The sequence below is a fragment of the Nycticebus coucang genome, chromosome 6 (assembly GCF_027406575.1).
Source record: "Nycticebus coucang isolate mNycCou1 chromosome 6, mNycCou1.pri, whole genome shotgun sequence".
Lineage (NCBI taxonomy): Eukaryota > Metazoa > Chordata > Mammalia > Primates > Lorisidae > Nycticebus > Nycticebus coucang.
This window is the reverse complement of record NC_069785.1, coordinates 124,791,965-124,810,137: the sequence shown is the minus strand read 5'-3', so window position 1 is coordinate 124,810,137 and position 18,173 is coordinate 124,791,965. Positions and strand designations below refer to the sequence as shown.

The window sequence follows — 18,173 nt, the reverse complement described above, 5'->3', positions numbered from 1 at the left end:
CTAGCGTGGATGGGGAAATTCACTTCCCTTCCCCAGTACCCATCCCTTGTTCCCCTTGGGGATTTCATACAGCACAGAGGGTGCTCTCAGGGAGCTGGGGCTTTCTAAGTCACCTTTGTATAGTTCCTTTAAAACCCAGAGACAAACCACCTCTTAATGTAGCTGCTGCTGGGAAGACAAATCTGTCTTTTAACAATCCAAAGGAAGCCATTTAACTAACTTGGTAACCACTGTGACTCATAATGAGCTTTCCTCTGTAAAAAAAAAATGAGTCAGAACGACTTTCCAGGAAGTTTGGTTACTTTAATTAGCTACTTCTTTTTTCTTGCCCTTAAAAACGCAGTAATTTGAGGATCACCTAAGTATTGATGCTACCAGCTACAGAGCCCCAAAGAGAAAGACCTAGTGGTGATGAAGAGCCAGACAGCATGAAGTCCCAGGTAGCACCGTTTCCACCCACAAAGACTATACTTGAACAGTTCCAAACTGTACATACATACTATATGGAGCCTATCCTCTGAAAGGGTTTCTTATTTCTATGTGGAATTTCATATCTTGCAGTGTCCTGTAAAAGATTAAAGTCTAAAAAAAAAAAAATCCTTTCCTGAAAGGCAAAGGGGACAAAACCAGTCTCCAGGGCTGACACTCTTGGCCTGAGTGAAGGGGAACCTTCCCCAGCTACCTGTGGTCCAGAAGTGCTTGAAGTGATGGCCATTCTATACATTAAAGAATCACAGAATTCGAATGATGCCATTAGGGATAATGATGATCACAGTTACCATGTGCCAAGCACTGTGTTAAGGGCTTTTGACATCAGCTCAAGTAACTCTTAACCCACCCTCTAAGTTGGGCAATCATTTTCTTCCTTTACAAAAGGGATAAGGATAAATTTTCAGGTGGATAGAGCTATGAATTTTAACCCAGATCAGTTGTTTGTTTTTTGAAACAAAGTCTTACTCTATCACCTTGGGTAGAGTATTGTGGCATTGTAGCTCACAATAACCTCAAACTCTTGGCTCAAGTCATCCTCTTGCCTCAGCCTCCCGAGTAGTAGCTGGGACTATGGGTGCCTGCCACCACACCTGGCTAATTTTTCTATTTTTAGTAGAGATGCGGTCTTGCTCTTGCTCAGGCTGGTCTTGAACTCCCAAGCTCAAACAATTCATCAGCCTTAGCCTCCCAGAGTGCTAAGAATACACCATGCCCAACTTCTCAGGTGTGTTTGATTCTAAATCTATACTTTTCAAAGGTCATCTGTTCCTGCCTTCTAGGAAACAAAGTGGTTGGTGTAAGGTCAGGTATTGAACTGGTAGTAATCCTGGGTAAGACAGATACTATGTCTGCATCTTTTTTCCCTTAACCTACTCTGTACATAGCTTATGGAGTCCCCCGATAGGAGGCCAGAATTTGCTCAGACTGTCTACAACAACAGACTGTCTTCCTAAGCCTCACCAAGGTCTGAACTCCCTTTGTTTCCTGGCTTACGCTCACTCCCAACACTATTACCCTGACTTGCTCATGGTAACTAACGAGAGCACCAGAGCAAACTGGCTAAGCATGGTCTTCTTCCCTCATGGACACTCTCTTAGCTGTGTCCCCCACACCCGGGGCAATAGAGCCCAGGTGAACAGAGTGTGCACTAGCCAGCCTGCTTCTAGGAAAGGGCAACCCCACTTTGTATCATGGCTCCTGGACTCTAATTTTTCTCTGGGGAAGAATGTCAGCACAGGGACTGTGCCCATCTCTCTGTGGCTGAACTAATGGTAAAGTCTTGCTCGGGTTTTCAAAATTAAAAGGAATTTTCTTCTCAGCTGGGAAGGACAGGTACCCCCCTCCACAGGCCCTTAATAAAACATACTCAACTAATAAATCAACTGAAACGCAAGTGTAACTGGCCCACGCTCCCCACAGTCCGGCTGTCTCTGTACACAAAGCAGAATTTCAAGACTATAGCTCTATGCACGTATATTGCTGTGAGCATAGATGCCATTTCAATATGAAATTGGGAAGCAGAAAAGTTTGTAGTAAATGCATTCTGCCGACGCCTTCCCTCCCGAGACCCCCAATTATCTTGTTCCTGATCCTGAGTGTTTTAGCTTCAAGAATGGAACTAGCTGGTGGCTCTTGCCTATAATCCCAGCACTTTGGGAGGCTGAGGCAGGAGGCTTATTTGAGCCCAGGAGTTCCATATTATGGTGAGGTATAATCTCAGTAGTGCACTCCAGCCTGGGGGGCAAAGCAAGACTCTATCTCAAAAAAAAAAAAAAAAAAAAGAAAGAAAGTATAGAACCAGACTGCACTAGAAAACTTGAAAAAAGATTTTAGCTCTGGGGGACATCGATTCTTTTCCACTTCTAATTTCTATGTCTCTAATGATCCAGATGAAAGACTAATTGAGGACTAGTTGGGATGCTATTAAAGTTATTTGGTGGTGTTACAATTTATACTCATCTTCCTTTAAGTTCTTTTTAATTATATGGAGCTTTCAAAGCAAGGCTTGAACTATGGAGGTTAAAAACAAAGAGCTATGAAACTTTCTTCTCTATTATTTCTGTCCTCTTTCTCTCCTTTACAAAGCGAAGTCATCTCCAGGCACCAAGCCTTCTCCTCTGAGCCTGCATAGCACCCACATGCACTTTGTTTGGAAGGGGAACCTTTGCACACAGTCCTCTTTGGTTAGTTCCTGGAGTGGGACAGTTGAAATACCTGGGGCTCAAAGGCCCTGGTCCCCCTATCTACTAAAGACAGGCTCTGCATCTGTCCTGTCCAGAGAAGCTGGGAATATGACTGACCTTGAACTTTTTTTGGGTTTTGTTTTTGCTTTTAGGATCTGGCCTTTTCCTTAGTTCCAGAGGTTTTGTCTTTCTGTAGACTAATATCTACTGTTCAAAGATCCGGGGTCACATCCCATGTCTCCAGGGAATTCCTTTAGTTTCTAATACCCAGTTCTGTGACAACCGGACTGTGGGTGAAAGACCAAGCAAGAAGAGATACCACGTTGTTCAACAATTTCCAATGACTCTCTCTTAATCCCCTGCTTTCCTGTTCCATTTTCCAGAAAAGAAGACCCTGCCTTACCTGGTTCCACCTGGTTGAGAGTGCTGCGAGCATCCGTGGAATCCGCTACATCCCCACTCATCTTGATATCTGCAGGGAAAACACAACTGATTTTAATAACAGGTCACAATTTTTCTTGCTATGACATATGAGGCTTTAACGAAACAGCAAAGATGAATGTGTAATTACAACAACCATCAGACTTTCAAATTCCTGATTCCCGAACATACAACCATTAGAATATTCATAAGCAGGGGAGCCCACCCCTCCTCCCGTGCTCGCCACCTCTCCTAGCCTTTCTTTCCCCCTTTCTCCAGGGCCACTGCAGGGTCTCTCATCCTTTGCATCATTCATTGCCACTCGCTTCTGTCCCCAGGATTTAACTGGTAAAAATTTAGCAAGGGGAGGGGTGGAGGGAGACACTTCTCATTCCCAATCCTCATTTCCTTTCAGGTTTGGGAATTTATTATTTTTTTTTAAGCTAGCCTAAGAATTACCCCGTCCTTTCCTCCCCAGCTCTATGTCTCATGATAACCCCAGCCCGGCAGGCAAGAGTACCCCTAAACCAAGGCTTGCCCTTTTTACTTGTCTCCCCCAGTTCCTGCCTCAGCTCTCTGTCTGGTTCTCAGAGGTCAGCCCACTGGCTGTAGATCAAACCCTAACTCCCATGTTCCTCCTTGAAGATCCTATCTTTTGGGGACCCTTACCTTCTCTTCTACTCCTTCAACTTGCTCCGTGAGAAAGGGATGGCAGTGGGTCAGTGCCAAGAAAGAGCTTACCTACTCCAGGCCCAACTCTCAAGCCCCAAGTGCAGCTGCTCTGGCCTCTCTGCCCTGCTTCATTTTAATAAATTAAACATTTACCCTTAACAGACAGCTGCTACCACCTAGACCCCCGTCTCCTCTGGGGTCAGCAGAAGGAAGGAAAGAGGCAACTTTGAACTCACTCTCTCTCAGCTTCTCTCCTTATTAAATCACCCAAAGACTGAAGTGTTAAAGACAGAAGAATATTTTATTCAAATTGTGTTGACCCCTTTCCACCCCCTCCCCTTCTCTGGGGCAGCACTTTAACTCTTTCTAACCAGATAAAGTCAATTTGCATTCTCGGCTCCCCAGCCAATCCCAGTCAAGCAGGCAGTCTTAATTTGCATCAGGTAATCAGGCAGTTGGCAGTCTAGACACCAGAGATCTGCAGATGATCAGGATGAGGTACTGGGTGGACCTCCTCTGCCCCAGGAAAGGGGGCAAGAAAATGTTTTTGGTTTGGGTTTTGTTGTTGTTGTTGGTCGTGGTGGTTTGTTTTAAGGCAATGACGTATGTGGCTCTGGCAGAGATTTACTTCTCTGGGGTATAGTGGCTGCAGTGCCAAGCACAACAGGGGTAAGGGAGGTGGTCCAAAGACTTAGAAGAAGAGGAAGTATGTAAGACAACCTTAGGAATCACGGTGGTTTAAGAAATTTTTTGAGATGGGCCAAATTGAAAGAAGACACTTCTGTAAATACTTGGAGGTCTGCGAGGCCCTCCCCAGACAATCCACCTGCACTGTGTGGTTACTGAGCTCTAGGGGAGACCCTGCAACCATATCCTGCCACGCCTCCCATTGCATTTAGGAAAGCATCTCTTGAGCCTAACCTCAGTCCTTCCTGCTGCAGTTTCGAACTTTCTGGATAGTCTGCCAGAAAGTGGCAGTGTGGGCCACCCCTGGACACATTTGCAAAGGTCTGTGCCACGGCTGGCCTTCTGTTCCAATGGGCTCCCCTTGGTCCCACCCATGAAGTCCTTCATCAGGAGCTGGGCATTTTCTAACACAGATCTGCTCCACTCACACTTGGCCACAGGGGTTCTTCAACAGTGCTGAGAAAAAGAAGTCAGAGGCTGCCAGACTGCAGGGAAGGTCCAAGGAAGTTCTCCCCGACTGGTGGCTTTAACCTGCTTCACTAGTGCTGGAATTCAGAGAATGGGTTTTGACATCAGACAAACCTGGATTTAATCTCAGTGCCATCACTAACCAGCTGGGGGTTCTCAGCTACATATTTGAATATGAATTTAAATTTTCTTACTAAAAAATGGGCATAAAGGTATATACTTACCAGGGTTGTTGTGAGGACTACATTAAATACTAAACAAAAACTGCCTGGCACAGTTCCTAGCACAAAGTAAGCACCTAATAAATGAACTAATTAAACACTTAGGCTTAGATACTGGTCCCCTTCCCTTCCTGCTCCCTTCACATGCCCCTCCTTTAACCCCTTCCTCCATCATAAGGAATAGCTTTGGTTTTCTGTCTCAGCCCCATTGCAATTTGTCCTTTACCTGGGAAGCCATTAACATTCTCCAAATTCTGATTTCATAGGAAAAGTGTTCATGGGGACAGAAAAAGTTTTTAAGAGGTGGTGATGCTGGGATGATGATCAGGCTCTGAATCAACTTATTTTAAACTGCTGACAATTAAGAAGGCAAATCTTTAGCTGAAAGGAACTTTATGCCTAGAACCCAAACTCTCCTCCAACACCCATTTCCTACATCACCTTTAAAATACCTCCAGAAGCTATCTCATTTGTCTTTTAAATTAGCTTAAAATTGGGCGGCGCCTGTGGCTCAAGCAGTAGGGCGCCGGTCCCATATGCTGGAGGTGGCAGGTTCATACCCTGCCCCGGCCAAAAAAAAAAAAAAAATTAGCTTAAAATTTAGTCGCAGTCATCTCTAAAAGTAAATTTTGAATGAGTCCAAGATCCCCCACTGTGCCATGACACCTACCCATTTGATGTACCCATTGCATTATGGTGGCACGTTAGGATTGGACAGGGGTTTGAGCTGACCTGGAGGGGCAGGGTGAGATGACCTGTAAAACTTCTTCTCGAGTCCTATAGGATGCTAAGATAGTGAGAACCTGTTCCTGTTGGGTAGGAGGCTGAGACTGATGGGTGGGATGAGCTCTTGGGTCTCAGCCTAAAAATGGGCCAACACCGAAACTTGCCGAGACGCTGTAACCCTTCACCTGTCCAACAGCACTTGCCGGGGTGGGGGGGTGAACAAGAGAGGTGTGGGTGGGGCCAGGCTTCTCTGGGTTCTTATCTCAGCCAGCGACTGAGTAGGTTCCTTGCCATCACTCCCTTCCCTGGGGAGGCTCAGCTGCTCTGTGTAAGAGCTCACACACCAGATGCAGACCATCTTCCTCACTTGGCACCATCATACCCTGAAGCTGGCCTTGGCCTCCTTGGGCTTTTGGCCTTGGCATGACCAGGCGCAGCCCCTCTCTAAATATCTGTGAACCGCCGAGGAAAGCATCAGAGGCACCTCCCCTGGGCTGCAGGCTGAGTGTCCACGTGTCTCGGACCTCTGGGGTCCAGGCTACTCTGGGAAAGAAGAGGCCCCACCCCTTTCTCTCCTAGTGTCCATGTTCACGTCTTGGAAGGGACTTTTGGGTCCTCCCTCACATACCTGCTGATGGGGGGCGCTTCTAGCAAGGGACCCGTCATTCCCACTTCTGAGCTAGCCAACACCCCAGCTCTCCCCCAGGGGAGGCTCTCTGTGTCTTCTCTTCCCTGTTACAATCAAGCCTTCCAAACCAGACCAAACCAAATAGCATTCCTGAGCTCTGACTGGCATCCACTGTGAGACTCAGCTCTTCTTTCCTAATGCTGAGTGGGGAACAGCTCAGACTGAGGAGAGGGGCAAAGAAAGAGGTGGAGCCAAGCAGGTGTTCCCCCTCTGGCTGCCTTCCTGCTGCTCCCCTTGGTCCTTTCTCTCCCTCCCTGACTCTTGTGTACCCTTCTGCCTGGTGTTAGCCTGGGTAGAGGGCGCCCCTCCTTGGTTGGGGAGCCCCCAGGTCTGCTCATATCTTCACGCTGTGTGAGCTGAGAGATGCTCTATAAGATACAAAGTGCTGAGGCTCCAGGCAGACCTGAATTATGGCTAACACTCTGGTTAGCAGAGCAAAAAGACAGGGCTGATTCAGGGTCTCACTGTTAGCAGAGCCCTCTGAATGGGGGACTTGGAGGAAGCCTGCACCCTAGTTTGTATGCTCCTATTCCTCCTCCTACCCTCATCCAAACTGTTCCAGTAAATCAATTGGAGAAGTGTCCCTAAGGGCTCAGGACTGGGAACTCACAGGAGAAGTGCTATTTATCAAGAATCAGCAGGATATAGGATTACTCTGGGTGGGGAAACAGGACTCAAAAAAGACCAAGTTTCTGCAAAGAGCATCCCCCTAGAGAGGGGCCCAAGATGACACATTCCATCAAGGGAAGAGGGACCCTCCCTTACAGTCCCCACAGCAGCAGCGCCCAGGTGAAAGACCCTATCAAGACCTCAAACTGAAAAGCCCTCCAGGAGGACCCAGCACAGAGACCCCTCTAATAGAGGTCCAGTCAGAGACACACCACAGGAAAAGTCCCAAACTTTGGAAGTGCCACTGAAGGGACCCAGACTGAGAACCCTTATAGGGAGGACCAGACGTCCCTGAGGGGAGGCAGAGTGAAGAGCTGGGCTGAGGAGGGGTGGCAGGAAGATGAAGGGAGAGGAATCGGGAAATGTAGCCCAGGATACATGGAGACCCCATCCTCAGGAGACACCCCACCTTGGGTTTAGTTCAATCCCTCCTCCCTGCCCACATGATGGGGTGGAGGTGGTGTCTGGGCTTCTGAGAAGCATCACCCAGGGGCTCAGCCCTCCCTCCTCAACCTCATCCCCTCAGTCTCTCTGTTACATCCTCCAAGCCCCCAGGGGCTAGGCTGCTTCCCTGTGGGTCCCAGCAGTCCCACCTCCTCCCACTTCCCCCAGAGCAGGAGCCTCCAGGAGGCAAGGAGGTGGAAAACCCCCAGGAAGCCTCTGATCTTGGTCCTAAAGAACTTCCCACCCATTTCTGGGGTCCACCTTTCTGAAGCGCTTTGCTCCCCTTTGAACTCTGGCCTCTTTGATGGGCAGTGTAGGAAGAGAAGCACTTCCCACCGTATCCTGAGTCTCTGGCACTGCCGAGAGCCACAGAGCGAGTGGGTGGGCACACCTCCCAAACATCTAGGCACACCTGGAACCCGCGTGCGGCATCTTCAGCGCCCACAGCACGGCCCCCTCTGGGGTCTGCCTCACAACCTCTGCCAACGCGCATGGGGACGACAGACACACCTCTTGCACAAGCCCTAATCAATACATGGGCGGCTCAGCACCTGCCCCAGGTGTGCCTCTGTCATTGCCCCACCCACCCGCTCTGCTAAGCCCCCTCCCCTGACAGCAGGGTCCACTATGCCTCCACTTCACACATTTTGCCTGGACACCAAACACCTAACATGTGGATACACGTATTTTCCTCACTTACACACTCCCAGGTCCACACCCCTGGGTGAGTGAGTGAACCGCCCATCTCCTGCAACCTCCCCAGACTACAATACTTCAGCACACCCAGGTCCTAGACCACTGCTGCTCCCCAGATCGGGGGTTTGAGAATCACCCCCGTCAGCCCCCACCTCATTCTTTCCCGAGGTTTGTTATCCCGGACTCCCTCCCTTTAGTCCGGCACACACTTACCCGCGCCCGCCCCAGGACGACCCGCTATCCACACCGCCCTCTCCTGGTCGCTGGGAAGCAAGACCCCCTCCCTCCCGGACCAGTGTCCCCCTCCTTCGCCCCCTGCTGCGCTCAGTGACACCTGTCAGAGCGCATGCCCTCCTCCCTCACCTGTGTGCATGGGCTCCAGATTCACCATCCTGCCCCAGGCGGGGCCAAAGCCAGCGCCCCCCCAGGCCTCCCGCGTCTGTCCCAGCCGGGCCCCCTGGGAAGCCAGGGTCTCTTTGCTCCCGCCCCCGGCCGCAGCCGCCTCGGGAGCTGCCGCCGGAGCCGTCGCCGCCGCCGCCGTCGCGCGCTCCGCTGCTCCGGCCCGGGCAGCACTCGGCGCGGCCGGGATTGCCACACTCCCCAGGTGAGCACGCGGCGCGGGGCGGGGGCCGCCGGCCACGCCCCCTGGCAGGGCCCCCGCGCCTGGCCCCGGGCCCAGGCAAAGCAGCGATTTGCATACAGGGAACTGGGGGCCTGGGGAGGGGGCCGGGGGTGCAACCCGGGCGGATCCCGACCCCGCGGAACACCTGTCCACCCCAACCCGGCAGGGCAATCCCCTCCCCATGGCGCCGCAGCGCCCGAACTCCTTGTCCAGCTCGCCCTTTTTAGGAACACCGGGCAAGGTATCCAGCCCGAGCCGGAGCTTCCCTCTGGACAGCCTCCTGAAGTGTTAAGAGCTGCAAGCAACATGGGGTGTTTGGAGAAGTCGTGGAGGTGTGCTGGAAAGAATCAGTTTTGCAATCTTAGTTCTCAACCGCTTCCCAGCTGTGCGGCATGGGACAATTCACCTCCCTGAATTCATTTCACTTCCCTATAAAACGGACAGGTGCTGATCATAACTGGCTGATATACCGGGCTAAGCAGGTGGCCAAGCTCACCAAGCCCCCATGGCATCCTCACCACACTGTGGGATCTAGATGGGTCTCCGCTTATTAGCACATTTTCTAGGTGAAGACGACTGCTTCTTGCCTGGCCCCCACCCCCACCCCCTTACCAAATTGCTGTGGGGCTCTTTGAGAGGATGGATGTGGATGCATTATTTACAAGTGCTGGAGGAGACAGCCACCTTCCAGAGCTGGAAAAAAATACTTGAACAAAGGCACAAAATTCCTGGTGATATTCTAAAACCAGGCCTCTGGACTCCCACTCAAGTGCTCTTTACAACACTCATCATAGACTTATCTTCTGAGCCCCAGCTCATCCCTTTCTCCTCCAGTATATGGTTCAGAAGTGGAGGGACCACCTCCATGGAAGCCCAGAAAACTGTGTGCAGACAAGCAGGAAGGCAGGGTCTGGCCTTCCTTTCCTTTCTGTTTTTTGTTTTTAGAGACTGAGTCCATCATTCTAGGTAGAGTGTCATGAGATCATAGCTCACGGCAACCTCAGATTCCTAAGCTCAAGTGATTGTCCTGCCTCAGACTCCCGAGTAGCTGGGACTACAGGAACCTGCCACCATGCCTGGCTAGTTTCTTTATTTTTAGTAGAGACAGAGTCTCACTCTTGCTCAGGCTGGTCTCGAACTCCTGGGTGCAAGTGATCCACCTGCCTGGGCCTCCCAGAACGCTGAGATTACAGGTGTGAGCCACTGAACCTGGCCTGGTCTTCCTTTCCAGATAGGACTCCCTGTCAACATACCTTCACCTTAGTCCTAAGGACTGTTTCTTGCTCACAGAACAAGTTCTAGGCTTTTCTGTCTGCCTTGTTTACAATACTCTTTCCACTTGTATGTCCATTATCCGCCCCAATTATTTCTATTATTATATATCACCCAGAGTTTATTGAGTTTTCACTATGTGCCAGGCTCTGTGCTGACCAACTCTTCAGTGCTTTTAGGTCCCAATTAGTCCTCATAATACCCTGTACATGGTATTATTATTATTTCCATTTTACAGATGGAGAAGATGAGGCCTAAGAGTTTGCCCATGTTACATAGCCAGTAAGTATCAGAGCTCTTGCCCTAAAGCTCTGTGCTATATTCCATATATGAACAATTAAATGCCCCCTCCTTTCTGAAGTTGTAAATGATCTTTTACTAAATTGCCATGACACTTCAATGTTTTTTGTTTTTAAGACAGTCTCACTCTATCATCCTGTAGAATATAGCATACCATGGAGTCAGAGCTCGCAGCAACCTCAAACTCTTGGGCTCACGCGATCCTCTTGCCTCAGCCTCTCTGGATTACAAGCCTGTGCCACCATGTCCAGCTAGTTTTTCTATTTTTTTTTCTTTTTTTTAGTAGGGATAGGGTCTCACTCTTGCTCAGGCTGAGTGAGCTCAAGCAATCCACCCTTCTTGGCCTCCCAGAGTGCAAGGATTACAGGTATGAGCCACTGGCCTGCCTGACACTTCAATGTTCTTAACAGCTTGTGTGGCAGGTTATGTGGGCCTTTTCTTACCACTTACCCTCCTGGTTGTTAACCCCCACCTACAAAGAACAGTGCTGGGCACACAACAGCTATCAGAAAGGGTTCACTGGATGCCACAGGGGCCCTGGAGGAATAAGAAGTATTTTTTTTTTTTTTTTTGTAGAGACAGAGTCTCACTTTATGGCCCTCGGTAGAGTGCCATGGCCTCACACAGCTCACAGCAACCTCCAACTCCTGGGCTCAAGCGATTCTCTTGCCTCAGCCTCCCGAGTAGCTGGGACTACAGGCGCCCGCCACAACGCCCGGCTATTTTTTGGTTGCAGTTTGGCCGGGGCCGGGCTTGAACCCGCGACCCTCGGTATATGGGGCCGGCGCCCTACTGACTGAGCCACAGGCGCCGCCCAGGAATAAGAAGTATTTAGTGCTTCTTCAGGTTCCTACAAGTCACCATCCCAGTCTAGTCACATTGACCTTCTCTACCTCCACACTTGGCAAGAAAGGAGGAGAGGAGCTTCTTGTTTTCTCGGCTGGGGAAAGGGGTCAGCAAAGGCTTCTTGGAGGCCCAGTGACTCCTAGGTTTCCTCTCAGGACACTCTCAGCCTCTGTCCTTTTCTTCCTTCCTCTTCCCCCATCTTTCTTTCCCCTCCCCCACTTCAGGTTTAGCCCCTTCCCTGAGGTCCCTTTCTTATCTACAACTTCACTCACCTGCCATCACCCTAGAAAAATGCCTGCACACAGTTTATATACCCTCGTGTGCTTGTGATTTCCATATCTCTATTTGCATATCATTTGCATGGCCATATGTGCAGAGGGTCTGACTTTTCTGACCACCATATCTGGGACTTGTTGCTCTTTTCTATGTGCAAAGTCACATTTTTCCCCTGGGCTTTAGTTTTCCAAAAGCCAGAAAAGCTGTATTTGACATTTCCAAAGGACTTCTGGCTCCAGCAGCCTAGGATTCTGAGGCCCCCAGGGGGAAGGGGGAGATGGAGTTCTTGGAGGGGGGGTACTGAGGCACAGCTTCGAAAACACAGCTTTGGATTCCAAACATGGGGTGGGGAGGTGAGAGGATGGAAATGTGGAAGGAGTGGAGGCGGGGAAAGAGTGGTCTCAGAAATTCATTTACTCTTGGAATAAATACAGAGCAAATGCTTCCTATGTGCCAAGAACTGTACAACGTGCTGAACACACACCATCTAATTTAGTCAGGAGGTAACAATTATTAGTCCCTTCTAAAGATAGGAACTTGGGGTTCAAGGAGGCTAATGCAGTTGACACAGTTGGGATTTAGACTTAAATCTGCCTGACTCCAAAGTCAGTGCTCTTAACCTTGCTCTCCAATTTCTAAACTTGGCCCCTTCTCTTCTCCTTCCTTCTCTTATCAGATAACTTCAAATAGAAAGAAGCTAGATACACTTCTGACCCCCTCAAGATGCTGGGTAGGCAAATAGCATCACGCATGGGGGCAGAAGAAGAGGAAGGTAAACAATTTTCATTCTTTCTCTCTCTGACATGTTTGCTGCTCCATTTCAACCAGACAAGTAGAATGAGAGTCCAAAAGATCCCTTTATCCCAGGCCTCATAATCTCTATGAAACTAGCTTTTTGAGTTCTGAGTTGGAGAAAGGTGATGAGGAAGGTGCCAACTTCCTGGGCCTGATATTCCATGTGCCTGTTTGCTTAGGAGAGGAAAAGCTATGGGGAAGAGAGAGAGAAGTTTGCCTGGAGGTTAGAAAGGAACAGAATAAAGAAAGGGAGAGAGAAGCAAGGACAGGAAATTTCAGTGCCTTTGGACATCAAAAGAGCTGTATGCAAATGAATGCAAATAAAATGCAAATTATCCCTCCCTCTTTTACCCCGCCCTTTCTGGACAGCTGGAGGGCTTCTTCAGCAGCGAGTAGCCACTGTACTCCAGGATGCTGTAGTTCCAAAACTGGTCTTCTTGGAGTAGCATCTAACCCCCTTGGCTGCACCTCTAGGGAGTCACTAGCTCCCCAGGCTCCATTTCTACTTGAGCATATGTTCATCTTCCTTTACTTCAAGGACAGAGGGCTCTATCTGTGAAGCCTCCCCTTCTAGATGCATTGGCTGGAAATGGTCTATAGCCCTGGAGAAGGTGTTGCAGGAAGGGAGGTGGGCCTTTCCCGACTTCAGCAGAGGAAAGTGGCTTTCCTGGCTGTAAGCCCTGCTGTTCACTCCCACTTCTTGTCATCAGCTGGATTGAGTTGTCAGGGCTGGGAGAAAGGTGGAGAGTGAGGTTTCCTGGAAGGCCACCAAGCAACAAGTCCCTCCTAGCTTCTTCCTTCTGCTAGATGGGCCACGGGGCCCAGAGCAAGAGGGTGCAATATGGGGGTCGGCTCCCTTCCCTGGAATGATCAAAAGGAGTAGATCCTAATTCAGGCGTCCCCCTAAAGCAGAGAGAAGCAAAGTAGAGGCCAGGACTGTTTTTAATCACACCTCAGAGTAAATCTTGATGGCACCATTGCCAGTAGGCATTTGCAGAACACAGGTGAAGGGGACAAAATAAGAGGTGTCCTGGAAACCAGGATCAAGCAACTGTGTCTGGGGAATGGATGAGAAAGGACACAGGAGTCAGGATACAGAGTTATCCCCTGCCCTGATATCCCTAATACTGAATGCCCCCATAACAAGTACATTCTCCCCATCCAATATCCAGCCTTCCCGCACATTGAGAGAGGGGAGAGTAAGGCGCCGGCGCCATATACCGAGGGTGCCGGGTTCAAACCCGGCCCCGGCCAAAATGCAAAAAAAAAAAAAACCAGAAAATAGCCGGGCGTTGTGGCGGGCGCCTGTAGTCCCAGCTGCTTGGGAGGCTGAGGCAAGAGAATCGCTTAAGCCCATGAGTTGGAGGTTACTGTGAGCTGTGTGAGGCCACGGCACTCTACCGAGGGCCATAAAGTGAGACTCTGTCTCTACAAAAAAAAAAAAAAAAAAAAAAAAGAAAACGAGAGAGGGGAGAATACACAAATTCATTTTGCACGTAAAGATTCAGAATAGATAATAATATGCATTTAATTAAAAAACAGCATAATAACAATGGTGTCTTTCAATCACCTTTTTTTGACCTTGAGACCAGCATTAGGCCTGGGCTGGACCTTGCTAGCCCTACCTTCAACAGAGCCCTGCCTCAACCAGCCCTTTCCTGGTTCTCCCAGTCCACCTCAGACCTTGGTGGTGCGCCTGCCCTCTCTGGGCAAGTCTAGGCTCAGCGCGCCCTCTTGTGGTAATGGGGCGTGTGACCCTGACTTTTGCTCCCCTGCTCACAAGACACTAAAGAGGTCTCCCCAACCAGGAGTACCCATCCATGGCTGCAGGAACCACACGTGAGGGCCCTGTTCCTGGCAAGGTGGAGATGTGAACATTGTTGGGTCTTTTAGACCCTGTTCACTATCAAAGGGCAGAGCTCACCATGGAATCTCAGTTGGAGTCAGCCAGCTGTGTTCTGCCCAGTCACTGCAGTGACAGCAGCTCCTGACCTTGTGGGGTTGTCTGTCCTATTGTCCTGTTGCTAGACAGCTCTGCCAGTTAAAAGGGGTTGCCTCCCATACTGCACCTGACGCTGCTGAGCTCCATGCCAAGTCTGCACCCACACACGTGGGAGATCAGTGGCCATTCATCCATTCAAAGCTCTGTGAGTGCCCACTGGAGTCATACACTGGGCTAGGAGAGTAACCAACACTGAACCCCCCACAGAAAGCTCACAGTCTGTTGAGGTCCGTGGACCAGTTGAGCAAGTAATCTAACAGGAAACCAGGGGGTGCCATGGGCTGTGGGGGAACACCTTACCTGGATTTGGGGACATCAGGAAAGGCTCCTTGGAGGAAAGGATGTCTAAGCTGGGATCCCAGCTAATAGGGGGAAAGCAAAGGGAACCATCAGCAAGTGCCAGGTAGCTGTGTAGGACATTCAGAGTGCCCCACATGGTACAGGCAGGGGCTGAGTAGAAGAGATGGACCATGTGAGTGAGGGTGGGGGATGATGGTCTTACAGGGAGGACCTTGAAACTGCCTGACTTAGGTGGATATAGTTTGCCAGTTTCAGTAATAGGTAACTTGTGACAAACATCACAGCTGATTGCAGCATAGCTTTAAATGGCAATTCCACGGTTGGGGGTTGCTGGGGAGGAAAGTGTTGGTAAAAAGTTCATGAATGGGTGGTGCCTGTGGCTCAAAGGAGTAGGGTGCTGGCCCCATATGCTGGAGGTGGCGGGTACAAACTCAGCCCCGGCCAGAAATCGCAAAAACTGCAAAAAAAAAAAAAAGTTCATCAAGGAGTGAGGAACAATAGGGTAGAGGTAGAGAAGCAACCGGGTTTGAAGTATTCTCTGCTTCATTTTGTCCTTTTCTTTTTTTTTTTTTTTAATTGAGACAGAGTCTCACTATGTCGCCCTCGGTAGAGTGCTGGGGCATCACAGCTCACAGCAACCTCAAACTCTTGGGCTCAAGGGATCTTCCTGCCTCAGTCTCCCAAGTAGCTGGGACTACAGGCGCCCACCACAATGCCTGGCTAATTTTTCTGTTTAGTAGACATGGGGTCTCGCTCTTGCTCAGGCTGATCTCAAACTCCGGAGCTCATGCAATCCACCAGCCTGGGCTTCCCAGAGTGCTAGGAGTGCGGGAGTAAGCCACGGGCACTTGGCCTTCATTTTGTTTTTGATGGGAAGATCTGAATTCCCTCCCTGCTGCTGGGAAAGAAGCAGGAAAGAGAGATGGAAGAGGGGGAATAGTTTCCCCGGGGGGCACATCTCTGAAGAAGGGGGAGGGGAGAGCGGAGGGAAGGGGAGGACAGGGACAGTCTCCCATTATGACAGGAGGGATCCAGAAAGATAGGTGTGGATGGAAGTCAGAGAGGAGCCTGGTGTTCCCTCTCAGCTTCTGCTTTCTGTGATACAGGAGAGGAGGGAGCTGGGAGTGGAATGTCCCTTCACCCTGCCTCTCCCTGCTCAGGAATCAAGACTTTTCACAGCGTGACATGCACCAGGAGCCAGGGCCTGGGAGTTAGATTTCCCGGAGGGGAGGGGATGTGGATACCACCCAGAAATGCTGGGCCCAGCTCCCCGAGTTGCTCCACCAGCAGCCCCTGAGGTCCGGCCCTTCTTCACTGAGTCCCTGCTGAGAGAGCCTGGACTTGTCACCTCCCTCGTGTCCTCTTCCCTTCTCCTGTGCGTCCTTCTACATTCCAGTGTGGATATCAGTTAGGGTCTCTGCAGAAAACCAGAGTCCACTCAGCTATGCGCCTTTAATGAAAGTGTTGCTTATTGACAGAGGTGCAGAAGGCTAGAAAGAAGCGAGGGCTAAAGAGGAGGGAGGTGGAGGCAGGGTGATGGACCCCTGGGTCTCCAGAAGAGCTAGAGCCTTGGAGTGCTGAAGCCACAAGTAGCGGGGAGCACACGGTATGCGCTGGGGGCCACCCATCTGTGAGCACTTCTCATTGGCTGAAGCCAGACCCACTATTCCCAGGTCCATTGATGACACTGGGATAGAGGGCCCCATCTGTGGGGCCCCAGTTCCCACCTAAGTTTTCCCATGGCTGACAATTCTGAAGGGAGAGAAGCTTGAAGAAAAACCACAGAAAGTCCCTGAGGCCCAGCCCAACCTGGGTGAGGCTGCCAGCGGGGCCTGGCCCAGCATTTCTCTCGGGGGTTAGATTCCTCGTCTTTCTCGAGGGTACCTTATGTACCTGGCAAAGGGGGCAATCAGGAGCCTGTTCTTGACAACTCTGTTCACAGGGAAGCATTGGACACTCTCTTCCCCACCCCCAAATTCAGTGCTACTATAGGGACTGGCCCCGCCAGGGTGCCACACTGCTTATCCCACCCAAACCTGCAGGTATCTGTGCTCTCCAAGGCTGGGCTGGCCAACCTGACAAAACCGTCTGGGGTAGGAGGTGGCATGGGACAAGGCCCAGGGTTGGATCCCAGCCCTGTTCCGACGAGCTATCTAAATGGGCAAGGCACATGCTTTTACAGGTGAGCCCCATCTATAGAATGTTACAGGATCACTTTGAGGAACTAGTGGGCTAAGTTGCATGAAGGTGCTTTGCAAGCCCTAAAGCACCCAGAGAAAGGGGTACAGATATTACCCCCGAGGTGTTCTAACATGGCTGCAAAGGCCTTCTGGGGTTAGTAAAGCCTCATCTCAGTGCTTCTCAAATAGCTGATCATTTACATCTCTTTTAACAAGTCCCAGATGATTCTTGTGCACGCTGCAACTTGAGAATCTCTGCAGAAAAGTGACTGTCACAGAATTTCAGGTGGTATGACAGAGTGAGGTTGAGGGGGTTGGGAGGAGGGTGGTTTATCACAGCCTCTGGAATGTGGTCCCTGGGAGGCATCTACTTTGCAGAGTGTAGGGTCAGCCCTGAAGTCTCAGGGAAGCTTAATTCTCCTCATCTTCTAAGACCAGGAAAAGGCTGATGGCAGAGATGCCCAGTGACAGTGTCCAGAGTTTCCTCACCGCCGGGGATAGGCAGGCTGGGAGGTGTGAGTCAAGCAAGATCAGAACAACACTCCAACTCTGGAAGAAACATTACTTTTTAAGAAAGCATTATTTTTGGTTTGCAAGTCAGTAGAGAAGGTATATAAATGTAAGGACTCCATACTCAGCAAGCGGCACACGTAGGGTGGGAGATCCCCACCCCCACCTGGAGTAGAAGCAAGCTCAGGACTGAGGCCCTAGACAGGGCAGGGAAGAAAAGGCCAGGGGTGGCAAGGGACACCTCCCTCCCAGATCCCCCAGCAAGGCTGAAGCTGGTCCTTGAAAACAGATTCGAAGGGAGGCATGCCCATCTGAAAGGGCCATCTCCCCATTGACCCTCAACTTGACCAAGGCCAAACAAGCCTGGCTCCCCCAACCCTCTGGCCTGCATGGGTTCAAGGGATGGCAGCAGCCTGTTCTGGGGTGCTGGGGGCAGAGTAAAGGGAACTATCCTGCATGCCCCTTCCCTCTCTAAGATCTTTGAGGAAGGATGTGACTCCCTCCTCTCCTCCTTCCAGATAAAGGAGTTCCCTGTGGAACCCACTAGAGCAGGTATCCTCAAACTTTTTAAACAGGGGGACAGTTCACTGTCCCTCAGACCGTTGGAGGGCCGGACTATAGTTAAAAAAAAAAAACGGCGCCTGTGGCTCAGTGAGTAGGGTGCCAGCTCCATATGCCGAGGGTGGCGGGTTCAAACCCAGCCC

At 50.4% G+C, this 18,173-nt stretch overlaps 1 protein-coding gene across 5 annotated transcripts in view; it reads right to left on the bottom strand.

The window, feature by feature from the left end:
- The window catches only part of POU2F3 (POU class 2 homeobox 3), a 94,004-nt gene that overhangs the window by 75,138 nt on the left and 693 nt on the right, over nt 1-18,173 (bottom strand). The window contains exons 2-3 of one of the 5 annotated variants that reach the window (XM_053596125.1): nt 14,780-18,110; nt 3,079-3,147 (exon numbers count right to left, since the gene is read on the bottom strand). In XM_053596125.1, coding sequence (XP_053452100.1) covers nt 3,079-3,147; nt 14,780-14,951 — 241 coding nt within the window. In that variant the 5' untranslated portion in view covers nt 14,952-18,110. Of the gene's footprint in view, nt 1-3,078; nt 4,716-4,882; nt 5,581-8,729; nt 8,890-14,779; nt 18,117-18,173 lie in introns of those variants that run through there. The other 4 variants (XM_053596126.1, XM_053596127.1, XM_053596128.1 and 1 more) reach the window with 4 other exon arrangements.